The sequence below is a fragment of the Doryrhamphus excisus genome, chromosome 6 (assembly GCF_030265055.1).
Source record: "Doryrhamphus excisus isolate RoL2022-K1 chromosome 6, RoL_Dexc_1.0, whole genome shotgun sequence".
In the NCBI taxonomy this organism is placed as follows: Eukaryota; Metazoa; Chordata; class Actinopteri; order Syngnathiformes; family Syngnathidae; genus Doryrhamphus; species Doryrhamphus excisus.
Genome location: NC_080471.1, coordinates 1,113,865 through 1,129,615, shown reverse-complemented (window position 1 = coordinate 1,129,615; position 15,751 = coordinate 1,113,865). Strand labels below are relative to the sequence as shown.

Below are 15,751 nucleotides of genomic sequence, written 5' to 3'. Positions count from 1 at the left end.
ACCCACTGATGACTCTGGCGGGGGCGGGCGGCGTTTTGGCCAAGGAGAGAGAGAAGGTGGTGACGCACTCCATCAGGGGGGCCAGCATCAGCAGAGGGACGATGCTGATCACGTTCATGGTCCCCATCGGCAACAGCACGTCGTTCAGGTGGAGGTTTGAGTTCATGGTTTGGATGTAGTACCCGGACGGGATCTGGAGGGAAAAGGTGTCTGAGCACATCAAAACAGGGGTGGAGCCCCCCCCCCCCATTAGCATATTAGCATATCCTCAGGGCCTTGCCTGAGTGACGCAGGCTCGGTACAACAGCTGAAGGCCATAAAGAGGGAAGAGCTTGGCCAGGACTTTGACGTTCTCCACATGAGTCTCACTGTAGCGGCCGCCGTTGTTCTCCTTGGCCCGGTCCAGCCATGACGGCACATCCCCACTCAGGTGGCGATAGTGAAGGCAGCACATCTTCAGAGAGTTCAAGAAAACCCCCAGGGTGGTCAACAGGGACCCGCCTTTGACAGAGACAAGAAGACGCAGGCTCTCAATCATCCATGGTGTCTACGAACAGACCACATCTCCAGGAGATTAGCATACTGTATATGGGATAGGCTCCAGCATGCCCCCCCCATGAGGATAAGCGGCATAGAAAAGGGATGGATGGAAGCTCGGACAGCCAAATCAATCAATCATAAGTAATGGTGTGTCTTACCTTTCTTGGGTTTGTAGGTGAGCTTGTGGCGCATCATGTGGATGGCGATGAGTGCCAGCAGTGCGGAGGCGAAGGGGATTAGGAAAGCCAGATTTTGGGCCACAGATTGCTGGATGTAAGCAATACCCAGAAACACAACAGTGGAATTCAGGTTAGCCAACCAGTAGAACCTACACATGATGAAAACACACCACACGCCAAGTCATGTGTTGGTGTTGAGCCAGCGTCCACACTCAATGACCAGACATCTTTCTGGGATTCAAACCTCAACCAGGATGCCTTATGCCTTAAAATGGGAGGTGATTTTCATAATATGATATTCATGATATTCAGACTTTAAACAAATATCTTTCTTTAACATTTCTACTTTATGCAGCTGAACTTTCCATTAATATTATTTATTATAATCTAAGACAGGGGTGCTCACACTTTTTCAGCATGCGAGCTACTTTTAAAATGGCCGAGTCAAAATGATCTACCCACTACAAAAATGCAAAACATCTATTTATTTTCAAATGTATTGAGGATTATTTGTACGTACAATGTATGTTGATGTACCTTACATAACCAAATGAGCCAATATTGCAAAACACACATAATTAACTATTAACATTTTTTGTAATTACCTGAGTTTACTTTGATGACTTGCACTGAATTGAACCAGCCAGGGATGCATAGTCCGGACAGTAGCTGCTGATAGCCAGCCTCAAGCACACTTCCAAATGTTTATCAGTCATGGATAATATCCGTATCATAATATCCGTATAATATTCCATATCCGTATGGAAGTGATATGTTTTTTGCCTTTTTACTTGGTCCAGTTTTTGCCTTTTTACTTGGTCCAGCTCCTTCACTCATTTTAGTGACCATAAACTTTAGCGAGGGCTTAAAATCTCGCAATTCGCCGACTAGCTTAGCACTTTGCATCGTTGTTTACGCATGAGCGGTGACCTAAAGGTCAAAATTCAGTTGTCATCTGACTGGTTGTCCTGTATGTCAATCAAGTAACGGGGATGGATGATAGGCTGACATCGTAAGTTCTGCTGCACTTAGAGACGTTGTTTGATTTGATTGGTCGCCCGAAGGGCAACATTCAGTTGTCATCTGAATGGCTGCCCTGTATATCAATCAAGTGACGGCATTGACGCTGGGATGATATTTTTTTTATGTCACGCTGCGATCGACCAGCGATCAACCAGTACCACCTCCGCGATCGACCGGTAGCTCGCGATCGACTTAATGAGCACCCCTGTTCTAAGATAATATTAGGACATTATTTAGGTGAAATGAAAAGCTTTTTGTGGTTTGATAACTTGAATCCAAGCAAGCTTCATCACTTCATGCTGAACAACTAGGTAGGACCGCTCCAGACGGACTAGATAGTGTAGCTATAGTCTCAGACTAGACTAGACTAGACTAGACTCCAGCGAAAGGTCTCCTAAGAAGACCCCAACAGTCCGGTTGACAACCTAGATGAAGAACCGTGAGGAGATGTTGATGTCACTTACCAGTTGAAGAAGCCCAGCAGCTGATATTGATCGTAGCTCTGTAAGCTGTACGCCCCCAGGGGGCAAAGGATGGCCCGGATGCCCCCGATGCCCAGGGCGGCAGCTAGGAGGCCGGTGTAGAACAGGGCCTGCTGCTCCTGAGGGTCCAACTTATGGCTCATATGGTGCATGTCGATGTAGAAGTCTTCAAAAGGAAACGCCACCACGGGCAGCATGGCCGTGCCTGGAGATGGTATGTAGACGTAGATGGTACACCATCATGGAGAATACAATCACAATCATAAAACACAAGAAAAAAGGCCGCCATCGTGACATCACCGTGGATCGTTACGACCACACTGAAAAGAAAGCAATAAAAACGTTATGAGAAGATAATAATTACCTGCCCTCCATAAAAATACGATATTAGTGGATATCGCTATTAGGCCATATTAAAATAATGTCCATTCCACCACAGGAGATATGTCATGTGACAACCACATTGAACTTCTTAGCATACCTGGACCTACTCTGGTCACGTCTAGGGGTCTCGAGGACAGTTTACAATTGAATTCAAACCAGAGTAGATCCAAAGAATAACAATGGCGGCCAATGGAGGCTGAGTGCTGTCTTCACCAAGCGTGATCATCAGCAAACATCAGCCATCACCTTCCTTACCAAAGAAATGGAGGAAAGCGGAGAGGTACAGCACTTTGGTTCTCCCCAGACAGGTTTCAGCAAACCACCCCACCAGCACGGGGGTCAGGGTGCTGGCTCCGATGAAGCACAGGTTGACGGTTGCCGCCAGGTAGTTGTCGTAGCCCAGCTTGACGGTGCAGAAGAGAACCATGTTGCACACGATGCCAAAGAAGGTGAATCTCTCCAGGAGCTCCACCAGCAGAACGCAGATGATGACCTGGAGCTTCTTGCGGCTTCTGGGGGAGGCTCTCCGGTCCGGATGAGGAGGTGTCTTGGAGAACCTCCTTGGGAGGCGTTTGCCCTCGGGCAGTCTCTGGACTTCTCCTGCCACCATCCCACCCCGTGTAATGCTGTGGTGTGTGGATGTGAAGAAGTGCGGGTCTTCTAGGAGGGGAGCGGCTGAGGCCGGGGCGGGGCTACCGCAGCAACATGTCACATGACTGCCGGCTGAGTAGCCTCACATTTTATTGCAGGGGTGTCCAAACCTTTTCACGGGGGGCCACATGGGGAAACATGAAAGGATGCCAACGCTAAGACGTCATACAGCGCTGAGAAGGCCGTGTGAATATTTACTCATGTAAAACATAAATGACATGAATTGACATCTGTCACTCTGGAAGAGGTCATAAAGCCATTTCTAAAGCTTTGGGACTCCAGCCAACCACAGTGAGAGCCAGTATTCGCAAATGCTGAAACCATGGAACAGTGGTGAACGTTCCCGGGAGCAGCCGGCCAACCAAAATGACCTCAAGTGCGCAGCCAAGACTCATCCAAGAGGTCCCAAAAGACCCCCCAACAACACCCAAAGAACTGCAGGCCTCACTTGCCTCAGTTAAGGTAGTGTTCATGACTCCACCATAAGAAAGACCAAAGTTCCCAGACCAGAACCACTGCAGAACAAAAAGACCCTTAAGGCTGGTCTCCTTTGGGAAGAGTTGAACTTTTGGAAGAAGTCCCATCACATCTGCTGTAAAAGTAACGCCACATTGTAGCAACGGTAAAACATGGTGGTGGTAGTGTGATGGTCTGGGCCTGTTTTGCTGCTTCAGGACCTGGAAGACTTGCTGAAAAACCGAATGAAGACTTTGGAGCGGCCTAGTCCAAGTCCTGACTGGATCCCATGGAGATGCTGCGCAAAGATGAGCGGGCCAGCGTTCCTCCTCGGACAAACAACAAAATGTCCGTCACGTCCACACGATCAGACGCGCTCACAGAATACCACAGCTCTTCGAGAAAACGCTCCAACTCATTTTGGCATGCGTGCTGTATTTGGGCGGGTGATGTGAAGTAGGGCGGAGACTGCAGGACAGCAGCCTTCCGTTAGTCAGCAGAAGGTGAAGGTTAGACTAGGTAGCAGGTCTACGTGACGGGTCTAAAGGCTTACAAAGAGAGTTAGAGTTAACTAGGATCACATTAGCTGTCCATTAGCTGATCATATGAGCATAAAATCGCGGCAAAATGATTTAATGTGACGTCAGCATCGATGCTAGCACAATACTAAATATATATCACTTTAGCAAAACAGCGATTCCACCTGATGATTCGGGCTTCCGCCCTGTGAAGAGTCAAACATTCAGCGTCGCCATGGTGACCAAGCCGGCGTTGTTTAGGTGCGCGGTGCATCATGGGAAATCGCCCGCTGTAGTCTGCTTCACGGAAGGAAAAGCGCTCCCGTTTTCTATCAAGTCCGAACAGTTAAACATTAAAGCGTTAAAGTGAGTATTTACACGGATTCGCTGCTATTTAAGCAAAGGAGAGCAAACTTGAAGGACATTTTCACGTAAATCGAGCTAAACAACTTAGCTAGCAGCGAGTAGTTCTATCTTGATGCTAACGTCTTAGCCAACTTAGCTAACTGTGTTTCATGCTTCTTGGTGGCTTTATTTGCATCAAACCGATGAAAGTGGCTTTATTTGCATCACCCGATGAAAGCGACATGGGTTCCTTATTTGAAATGTATGACATTGGTTTTGGAGTACCTTGAAGTAGTAGTAGATGGAGCCAGGCGAGTATCAATGGTATGAATACTAGCCCGTACTAGCTGTGCTATCCATTGTTTATTTTGCTCCAAGAGTTGTATGTATTATATATAATAACGGTATTATTGTTGTTTGCCTCCAATATCCTAATTGAATTATAATGATCAATAAATGAATGGTAGAATCATGTAAACGAGCATGATACATTTCAAGTGTGAAGTATCGTATCCATCGATATCGCGATACTTGATGCTTGTATTTACTTGGTATCAGGTCATTTCCCACCATGAAGCAAATTTTCTTTTCATCTCCAATTGTCCCGCTGCAGAATTCCACTAGTAATGTCTGGATGGTGGCTGCCCTCCTCCCCCGCCTTCGCATCCGAGGACTTCAGCTCCACTCCTCTCAAGGCCAACGAGAGAAAACACGTCCACCCGGCCGGAGACCCGGGGGCCATCGACGTCCTCCCCGAGGACGACGACACGTTCTCCCTGCTGTCCCCCATCTATCATGACAGCTATGAGAGCGATGAAGACGACGAGCTCAGTACAACGCATCAGACATCCCCCAAGTACACGCACCAAGGCAGTATTTCTTCCCTCAGGTACTGCCTGGCTTTATACTACTACTACTACTAGAAGCGTTTCAGACCTTTGTCTCAGTCTGTGCTTCCGTTTCTTCCTAGACCTGATCTATGGAAGGCAGAACACGCCCAACCTGAAGTCCTCAGCGCGTGGGAAATGTGGCTGGTTAACAAAATAAAAGAAAACCAGCTTAGGTTGAAAAAGAAAACGGATGAGGCAAGTCGGCAAGAGTTTGTCGGGCATTCTTAGCGTAGTAATCAAAGTGCAGGTGAAGTTCCTGCAAAGTAAAACTAGCGTATGTCTACGAATGTACTTGTTTAGTATTTCATACTTTCAGTACTGCATTTGTTGCTTTTCTGACTGCAGCCCCAAATTGAAGTACTTCCTGTCTCTTCACAATTAGGAGCGTTCACGCCAAGAAAGAAAGGAACAGGAAGAAGCGGAACGAGAGCATAAAAGGAGGATGGAGGAACAAAAGATTCGAGACTGGCAGCAGATGAAACGAGAACAGGTGACCAGGGGTTCCCCCTCCTTGTCCATTGGCCACTGCCACTGGGGGGCACAGCGGGGGTGTCTAAAGTGTGTTGGGGGCCATTTGTGGCCATATCGAGGCGAGATATAATGCTAGCAGCACGATGGCGTGTTATTGGACCATCCTCGTGCTTCTAATGCTGACCTTTGTTCCTGTCATCCAAGGAAAGACGTGAGCAACTTGCCAAAAGCAGCAGAGCGGAAGCGGCGATGCGTCAGCGACAGGAAAAGCAACGAGAGACGGAACAGAAAGCGCAACAAAAGTATCAAGCGTGGCTGCAGAAGAAGAACCACGAGAGGTTGGAGAAGGCCAAAAAGGAGAAGGTAAAGCCAAGCCGGTTTCTTGCATTGCTTCAATGTGGATACTCTTTGACTGGGTTCAATTCTTGGTGCCAGGAGAAGGCAAGCTTGCAGGAGGAGCAGGAGAAGGAGCGCCGGCGGAGGGCAGAAGACAACTTTAAGGAATGGCTGGCAAAACACAATGAGAAATGCAGAACGACGCCTAAAGGCCTTCGGGATCCCACAGGTGAGCATATCAGCTGTGAAATAATCCAAAGGGTCTCAAGTCAGGTTGACAATTTCATAGATACACACGGTTCCTGTGCCAGCCCTGGGGGGGGCGTTCAGCCCACCAGCCAAGGTCTGGCGAGGTCCAATCGATCTGTAAAGTCAACCGGAGCTCCTCTTCCTCACGCTGACCGTTTTGTAGAGGCAGCCCCAACGAGCAGGAAACTTCCTGTCAACTGTTGGTTGTTGTTTGGCTCTGCTCTGGTTCCCACCATCTTGGCGAGGAGGGATGGGCGTGGTCATGATGAAAGTGTGTGTGAGATGAATGAAAAGGAACAGGGTGCCTTTGTTCCAAGTGAAAGGTCTCGGGACTGTTATGGCTCCAACCGTTCTGGTCTTCTTGCTGATGGTCGCTTACGCCATGTTGCATTCATAAATAATATAATATAATAAATCGTGTAATTATCGCCGTCGGTCCTCCTGCAAGATGATGAATGATGCAATCGGGGCAGCAACTCACCCTGGCTGGCTGGCGAGCCTCGCTAGGGGATGCAAGGAGGAGCAAGGAGGAGCAAGGAGGAGCAAGGAGGACTGTCGGGTCGTTCCATTAACAGGAAATGGCCATGTTTGCTTGTACTGCAAAATGTTTAATATTTGATCTCTTGTTCATGTGAGGTTTAAAAAAATATTTTCCCCACTGCAGGTGCTTGGGGATACCACCCGCCACCCGGCTTCTACAACCCAATCCCATGGAAGCCAATTCACACCCCCCCTCCAGAAACATCGCCTGAAAGCACAGCGAGAAGGAAGCCTCAGAAAGACCAAAGAAGACATCAGTACTGCGGCGCAGCAGGTCAATTGAGAAACGCACACCGATGACACTTTTGTACTGATTGTGGACTCCTGTAGAGCAGGTCCACATAACCAGCACACAAAGCTTTCTAGATCTGCCAGAATCTGCACCCATTCCACATGGAAGTCCTTGGATTTCCAAAAGGTCTGTTTTAGTTGCAAAGCATGAGGTCATGGTTGGTGAATAATAGGATAATTATATAGGATGCTTTTAATTAGCGTCATTAAGCAGAAGAAAGCCCAATCGATTACATAAGTCTGGTTATTGACCTTCATGTTCAGAAATGTATACACATAATATGTTTGTTAGTAAAAAGGAAGATTCAGAAAGATTATTATTATTAAAGCATTGCCTCAATGTACCATTCCTTCATGAAATGTACAAATGAAAATACAGTAAACCTCGGATATATCGGACTCGGATATATCGGAAATTCGCTCACAACGGACAGATATTTCTGTAATGCATTTCCAATAAAAATTCATTGCATATATCGGATTTTTTAAAACGGATTTCGCCTATTTCGGACAAAATCTCCAGTCCCGTTCCAATGCATTTCCATTAAATTTCCCTCGGATATATCGGATGGCCGCATCGTGGCGCTCCGATTCGCCGAATCGTGACAGGCCGCTATACATCGATACATATATATATCGGACAAAACCAGTGGGAACAATTGAATCCGATATATCCGAGGTTTACTGTAGCTAAAACAGGCCAATAGTAATCATAGATGATCATCAGGAACATTACCAGGGGTGCCCTAACCTTTTCACACCTCTCCACTGTATGTACACGTATGTAAACAATGTAACATGATATGTGCTGAACCACATTGTAGTACAGAAAGGGGAGAAACGAGTGAAGAATCCAACAACGGTCTGAGTACTACTACGTACCCGCATGGCCATCATCAAGTGGACATTGCATAGAAATGTTGGCGTGGTTAGCATGCTAGCTAATGGAGCGGCCGTCCCTCCTGCTGGAACACCAGCTCCACCGCGTCTTGGACATCCTGCACTACAAAGGAGGGCTGCGTGAGGCTGGGGTCAAAGCGGAAGTCCCTATGACCGTGGAAGATGCGCCGCTCGGGCGCCGCTGGCGTGGCGTGCCATGGCGGCTCCCTCTGGTCTCGGCTGTACACCCCCGTACACACCAGAATGGATCTGCACGCCTCGGGGAGATCCACCCCCGGCCCGAGTACGCCGGGCGCTCCGCCGAACTCGGCTGGCGTCATGGCAGGCCAGCCGCCATCGCCAGAAGATCGGCTGCGGCTCGCTTGCCTCTGAGCCTGAGAACGCTGAGCCGTCTGGAGGTAGCGGTTGTAGAGGTTGGCACCGTATATGTCGGCCATGGGGTTATCGCTATGGAGACAGGCTGGGGTCAACAAGGGCGGCGTGCGGACCAGGTCTCGGCGGACGGAGTGGCTCACCCGATGGCGTACAGCCTCTTCACGGGCGTGGTCCACCCAAGTCTCTCGGCCTGCCGCCTGACCAGCAGCTCGGCGTAATTGTAGGTCACCACGCTGGGTTTACCGATCAGAGCCTCATACTTGAGGTCGTGACCCGTCACCTTCTTGTACACGCTCTCCAGGCACACCAGGAACATACCATGACCAAACCTGCCAGGAAGCCACCACACAATTGATGGTGGCTTCTGTAGATGTGGATCTGGATATCTAACATCTACCTGGGGTTCTTGGCCTCGGCCATCCACAGCAGGTCCATGTTGCAGGCCAGCACTGGGATGTGAGGGTACGGCGTGGAATTCCAATTGCTGTGTGGGTTTCCGTGGGTCAGAAGGACGTCCACAACGAGCTGGAGGTTGGTCTCCCACCTGATGGGCTCACCAAATAAAATGACAGCTGGACAAATTAGAAGAGACATTAGCTTCAGTTCTCCTTTTAGTAACATCTCCATCTCCGGCCAAGTGCTCCAACCTACCGTCTATTGGCTGCAAACCTCTGCTGGCTGGAATCTGGGGGACAAGACACAAGCCATCCTTACACAGGAGAGCTGCAACATCTGGATTAAAGGCTGACTAGAGGCCTGGGACCACAATCAAGGAGATGGAAATGAACTTGGGAAGTTGCCACGTGTTTCATCTCCTGCCTCCATAGAACAACAGCATGAACCAAGTGAGCCCTTCGGTCCAACATAGTCTCTTTTGTTTTGAAGCTTACTTTGCACTGAACAGGAAGTCATAGTGTGCCTGTTTAAATGCAGTGTAACTAGGCGCTAGTAGGCGGCTGCTGTTGCTCATGCTAACGGGCAAGTAAACGCCACCTTGTTGGGTACGGAAAGGACGGCTGAGACGTCTACCGAGAAAGATGTGAGGACCTTTTCTGCCCAAGGAACCCTGAGGGTAGGCGGCAGGCCATTTCCCGTCGCCCCGGTGTCAACCCTGTGGGTCTCCAGCGTCCAGAAGGCTTCCTCACAAAGACTTGGCCAAAGGTGCAGGACCAAAGCATCAGGCATGGGCCTTGATAAGTCTGGCCTTGGAACCGGCGTCCACTGGACCGTCCACTGGACCGTCCACTGGACCGTCCACTGGACCGTCCACTGGACTGTCCACTGTCTCGAGTGAGGTGCACCCGCACGATGCTGCTCAGTGATTGGATGTGATGGGATGCTGCTAAGGTCTACGGAGACCAGAGCTACCTAAACCTCAACTCACTTGACCCTTGGGTCTCCTGTTGTGGTCCACCACATCAAGGAGCGGGTATGCCTCTCTCAGAGCATCCATGGTGACCACGTTCTGGAAGCCCAGGCTGGAGGTTATCTGGTTAAAGGCAAACACGCACAAGCTTTGGTACTTTCCAAGAAGGAGCTAAACATACCAGACCAGGGGTGTCCAAACGGGTTCCAGTGAGGGCTCCACACGCGGACACAAATGAAAGGATGCAACCTTAGCACTTGCTAGGAAGACACATGCTAACACATGCTAAGAAGTTACTGTCTTTCTTGTAAAACTACTAAGACGACACATGCTAACACATGCTAAGGAGTTACTGTCTTTCTAGTAAAACTGCTAAGACGACACATGCTAACACATGCTAAGGAGTTACTGTCTTTCTAGTAAAACTGCTAAGAAGACACATGCTAACACATGCTAAGAAGTTACTGTGTCTTTCTAGTAAAACTGCTAAGAAGACACATGCTAACACATGCTAAGGAGTTACTGTCTTTCTAGTAAAACTGCTAAGAAGACACATGCTAACACATGCTAAGAAGTTACTGTCTTTCTAGTAAAACTGCTAAGAAGACACATGCTAACACATGCTAAGAAGTTCCTGTCTTTCTAGTAAAACTGCTAAGAAGACACATGCTAACACATGCTAAGAAGTTACTGTCTTTCTAGAAAAACTGCTAAGAAGACACATGCTAACATGCTAAGAAGTTACTGTCTTTCTAGTAAAACTGCTAAGAAGACACATGCTAACACATGCTAAGAAGTTACTGTCTTTCTAGTAAAACTACTAAGAAGACACATGCTAACACATGCTAAGAAGTTACTGTCTTTCTAGTAAAACTGCTAAGAAGACACATGCTAACACATGCTAAGAAGTTACTGTCTTTCTAGTAAAACTGCTAAGAAGACACATGCTAACACGTGCTAAGAAGTTACTGTCTTTCTAGTAAAACTGCTAAGAAGACACATGCTAACACATGCTAAGGAGTTACTGTCTTTCTAGTAAAACTGCTAAGAAGACACATGCTAACACATGCTAAGAAGTTACTGTCTTTCTAGTAAAACTGCTAAGAAGACACATGCTAACACATGCTAAGAAGTTACTGTCTTTCTAGTAAAACTGCTAAGAAGACACATGCTAACACATGCTAAGAAGTTACTGTCTTTCTAGTAAAACTGCTAAGAAGACACATGCTAACATGCTAAGAAGTTACTGTCTTTCTAGTAAAACTGCTAAGAAGACACATGCTAACACATGCTAAGGAGTTACTGTCTTTCTAGTAAAACTGCTAAGAAGACACATGCTAATACGTGCTAAGAAGTTACTGTCTAGTAAAACTACTAAGAAGACACATGCTAATATGTGCTAAGAAGTTACTGTCTTTCTAGTAAAACAGCTAAGAAGACACATGCTAATACGTGCTAAGAAGTTACTGTCTTTCTAGTAAAACTGCTAAGAAGACACATGCTAACACGTGCTAAGAAGTTACTGTCTTTCTAGTAAAACTGCTAAGAAGACACATGCTAACACGTGCTAAGAAGTTACTGTCTTTCTAGTAAAACTACTAAGAAGACACATGCTAACACATGCTAAGAAGTTACTGTCTTTCTAGTAAAACTGCTAAGAAGACACATGCTAACACATGCTAAGAAGTTACTGTTTTTCTAGTAAAACTGCTAAGAAGACACATGCTAACACATGCTAAGAAGTTACTGTCTTTCTAGTAAAACTACTAAGAAGACACATGCTAACACATGCTAAGAAGTTACTGTCTTTCTAGAAAAACTGCTAAGAAGACACATGCTAACACATGCTAAGAAGTTACTGTCTTTCTAGTAAAACTGCTAAGAAGACACATGCTAACACATGCTAAGAAGTTACTGTCTTTCTAGTAAAACTGCTAAGAAGACACATGCTAACACATGCTAAGAAGTTACTGTCTTTCTAGTAAAACTGCTAAGAAGACACATGCTAACACATGCTAAGAAGTTACTGTCTTTCTAGTAAAACTGCTAAGAAGACACATGCTAACACGTGCTAAGAAGTTACTGTCTTTCTAGTAAAACTGCTAAGAAGACACATGCTAACACATGCTAAGAAGTTACTGTCTTTCTAGTAAAACTGCTAAGAAGACACATGCTAACACATGCTAAGAAGTTACTGTCTTTCTAGTAAAACTGCTAAGAAGACACATGCTAACACATGAAGACAGGATACTTGAGAGCCACCTCTTCAACGGGGCCCTGCCCTGACACCAGCACACGCATGTGGTGGAACTGCGTGAACATCCTCAGAGGACTGTGGGACAGCATCACCTGGTCCGGCGACACCTGAGGCACACAAAGCGACCACGGGAACGTTGGAAGCAAGCGTTGAGCTGACGCTTTCCTCTCACCTCCACCTCCAGCTGACGTGAAAGAAGCTCCGCTTTGGTCTGCCTCAGGCAGTTCCCAGCGTTGGTGACGAACACCACGGGCACTTTGTATCTGCCCTGCTTGTCCACCAGGCTCCTGAAACATTTCTTGGCCGCAGGGATCGGCGTTCCACCCCGCACCAGAACCCCGTCGATGTCGAACAGGAGACCGAAGGAGCCGTGTGGAGGCAGCTGGACGGGAGACGAAACAGTGAAAGCAGACGTCCACGGTTGGTGATGCTCAGGGACTCCAGGTTGACCACCGCTTGGACTCTTCTCTACCTGGAGCTGAAGGTGGGCCTGTCAATCAACATACCCCGCCTCCTGAGCAGGGCAGCCTTGTAGCTTCTGGTGTTTTGTGGTTGACTACCATCTACAGGACTAAATGATACTACATAAGCATGTGAACTACAATACGCTGATAACCTGTAGCCCACACTGGCCACCAGGGGTCACTAGCGACACACAAGCACCAGACGACAGGCTTTTACTGTATTTTATCTACTTCATTGGGTATTATATCTACTCCATTGGGTATTATATCTACTTCATTGGGTATTATATCTACTCCATTGGGTATTATATCTACTCCATTGGGTATTATATCTACTTCATTGGGTATTATATCTACTCCATTGGGTATTATATCTAGTACTTCATTGGGTATTATATCTACTCCATTGGGTATTATATCTACTCCATTGGGTATTATATCTACTTCATTGGGTATTATATCTACTCCATTGGGTATTATATCTAGTACTTCATTGGGTATTATATCTACTCCATTGGGTATTATATCTACTCCATTGGGTATTATATCTACTCCATTGGGTATTATATCTACTTCATTGGGTATTATATCTACTCCATTGGGTATTATATCTACTCCATTGGGTATTATATCTACTCCATTGGGTATTATATCTACTTCATTGGGTATTATATCTACTTCATTGGGTATTATATCTACTCCATTGGGTATTATATCTACTCCATTGGGTATTATATCTACTTCATTGGGTATTATATCTACTCCATTGGGTATTATATCTACTCCATTGGGTATTATATCTAGTACTCCATTGGGTATTATATCTACTTCATTGGGTATTATATCTACTCCATTGGGTATTATATCTACTCCATTGGGTATTATATCTACTCCATTGGGTATTATATCTACTTCATTGGGTATTATATCTACTCCATTGGGTATTATATCTACTCCATTGGGTATTATATCTACTCCATTGGGTATTATATCTAGTACTTCATTGGGTATTATATCTAGTACTTCATTGGGTATTATATCTAGTACTTCATTGGGTATTATATCTAGTACTTCATTGGGTATTATATCTAGTACTTCATTGGGTATTATATCTAGTACTTCATTGGGTATTATATCTACTCCATTGGGTATTATATCTACTTCATTGGGTATTATATCTACTCCATTGGGTATTATATCTACTTCATTGGGTATTATATCTAGTACTTCATTGGGTATTATATCTAGTACTCCATTGGGTATTATATCTACTTCATTGGGTATTATATCTACTTCATTGGGTATTATATCTACTTCATTGGGTATTATATCTACTTCATTGGGTATTATATCTACTTCATTGGGTATTATATCTACTCCATAGGGTATTATATCTACTTCATTGGGTATTATATCTACTCCATTGGGTATTATATCTACTCCATAGGGTATTATATCTACTTCATTGGGTATTATATCTACTCCATTGGGTATTATATCTAGTACTTCATTGGGTATTATATCTACTTCATTGGGTATTATATCTAGTACTTCATTGGGTATTATATCTACGTCATTGGGTATTATATCTACTCCATTGGGTATTATATCTACTTCATTGGGTATTATATCTACTCCATTGGGTATTATATCTAGTACTCCATTGGGTATTATATCTACGTCATTGGGTATTATATCTACTCCATTGGGTATTATATCTACTTCATTGGGTATTATATCTAGTACTCCATTGGGTATTATATCTACTCCATTGGGTATTATATCTACTCCATTGGGTATTATATCTAGTACTCCATTGGGTATTATATCTACTCCATTGGGTATTATATCTACTTCATTGGGTATTATATCTACTTCATTGGGTATTATATCTACTCCATTGGGTATTATATCTGCTTCATTGGGTATTATATCTACTCCATTGGGTATTATATCTACTCCATAGGGTATTATATCTACTCCATTGGGTATTATATCTACTCCATTGGGTATTATATCTACTTCATTGGGTATTATATCTAGTACTTCATTGGGTATTATATCTACTTCATTGGGTATTATATCTAGTACTTCATTGGGTATTATATCTACGTCATTGGGTATTATATCTACTCCATTGGGTATTATATCTACTTCATTGGGTATTATATCTACTCCATTGGGTATTATATCTACTTCATTGGGTATTATATCTAGTACTCCATTGGGTATTATATCTACTCCATTGGGTATTATATCTACTCCATTGGGTATTATATCTAGTACTCCATTGGGTATTATATCTACTCCATTGGGTATTATATCTACTCCATTGGGTATTATATCTACTCCATTGGGTATTATATCTAGTACTCCATTGGGTATTATATCTACTCCATTGGGTATTTCCGATGTAAAGGTGACTATAGGGTTGGTACTTCATGTCGAGAGGACTCTAACAATGTTTTTAAAGCCTGTTTTAGACGCTCGTAAAGAGGTTTTCTATGCCATAACGACTAGAATATTTCCATAGCAAGTATAGAATATATTTATATTTGCATTGGAGTTGTGGTAAAGCTAAATATTACCCAGCGAGTTTATTGAATTCTATTCTGAAGTAAACCGAGACTTTGAAGCAGAGCCCTGGAAAGTACACAGGAGCGATAAGAGCGACTAGCAAAGTAGGCCGACCTTCAGCCCGAGGATGGTTAAACATGGACCACAGTCCGGGTGACTTACATGGCTGGAAGTCCTGCAGGTAGAAAGCGAAGCGACCGGTTGGTGTCCTGCTTTCCCGCAGCCTGCCTGCACCAGCTTCCAGGTACTCGAACACCTTGCTACCTGCATTCTTTGTCCTTTTAGTGCCGCGACAGACCAAAGACGTTAGCCGACATTAGCCCACACAAGTCCAGCTACACGCTAAAACAACCTCGGGTATTTTATTCGTCCGGAGAGAAAGAAAACTTCTAATCAATAATCAACTGGTTTGGCTGCTCCTGGGATTGTACCGTCGGTGTTGAGTGCGCATGCGCCA

At 45.2% G+C, this 15,751-nt stretch overlaps 3 protein-coding genes across 6 annotated transcripts in view; 1 reads left to right on the top strand and 2 right to left on the bottom strand.

Moving 5' to 3' along the window:
• The window catches only part of slc15a5 (solute carrier family 15 member 5), a 5,409-nt gene extending 1,759 nt beyond the window's left edge, over positions 1–3,650 (bottom strand). Inside the window, exons 1-5 of the mRNA XM_058075459.1 lie at positions 2,864–3,650; positions 2,207–2,429; positions 699–868; positions 281–501; positions 7–193 (exon numbers count right to left, since the gene is read on the bottom strand). Coding sequence (XP_057931442.1) covers positions 7–193; positions 281–501; positions 699–868; positions 2,207–2,429; positions 2,864–3,218 — 1,156 coding nt within the window. The 5' untranslated portion in view covers positions 3,219–3,650. The remainder of the gene's footprint in view (positions 1–6; positions 194–280; positions 502–698; positions 869–2,206; positions 2,430–2,863) is intronic.
• The window catches only part of LOC131131087 (coiled-coil domain-containing protein 34-like), a 16,021-nt gene extending 3,012 nt beyond the window's left edge, over positions 1–13,009 (top strand). The window contains exons 1-8 of one of the 3 annotated variants that reach the window (XM_058075450.1): positions 4,438–4,599; positions 5,192–5,467; positions 5,549–5,663; positions 5,851–5,958; positions 6,144–6,302; positions 6,375–6,504; positions 7,189–7,338; positions 12,203–13,007. In XM_058075450.1, the coding sequence (XP_057931433.1) occupies positions 4,469–4,599; positions 5,192–5,467; positions 5,549–5,663; positions 5,851–5,958; positions 6,144–6,302; positions 6,375–6,504; positions 7,189–7,338; positions 12,203–12,282 (1,149 nt within the window). In that variant the 5' untranslated portion in view covers positions 4,438–4,468 and the 3' untranslated portion in view covers positions 12,283–13,007. Of the gene's footprint in view, positions 1–4,437; positions 4,600–5,191; positions 5,468–5,548; positions 5,664–5,850; positions 5,959–6,143; positions 6,303–6,374; positions 6,505–7,188; positions 7,793–12,202 lie in introns of those variants that run through there. The other 2 variants (XM_058075452.1, XM_058075451.1) reach the window with 2 other exon arrangements.
• On the bottom strand, positions 7,050–15,751 carry hdhd5 (haloacid dehalogenase like hydrolase domain containing 5). 2 transcript variants are annotated; one of them, XM_058075446.1, is made up of 8 exons: positions 15,457–15,751; positions 12,426–12,743; positions 12,248–12,360; positions 10,015–10,108; positions 9,282–9,315; positions 9,028–9,202; positions 8,771–8,959; positions 7,050–8,702 (listed from the first exon to the last, which is right to left on the bottom strand). In XM_058075446.1, the coding sequence occupies exons 1-8, from the start codon at positions 15,562–15,564 to the stop codon at positions 8,297–8,299; spliced, it is 1,437 nt and encodes a 478-aa protein (XP_057931429.1). In that variant the 5' UTR covers positions 15,565–15,751; the 3' UTR covers positions 7,050–8,296. The 2 variants fall into 2 exon arrangements, with proteins under 2 accessions (XP_057931429.1, XP_057931430.1); XM_058075447.1 differs by having other exon boundaries at positions 7,098–8,702; positions 12,426–12,635; positions 15,457–15,749.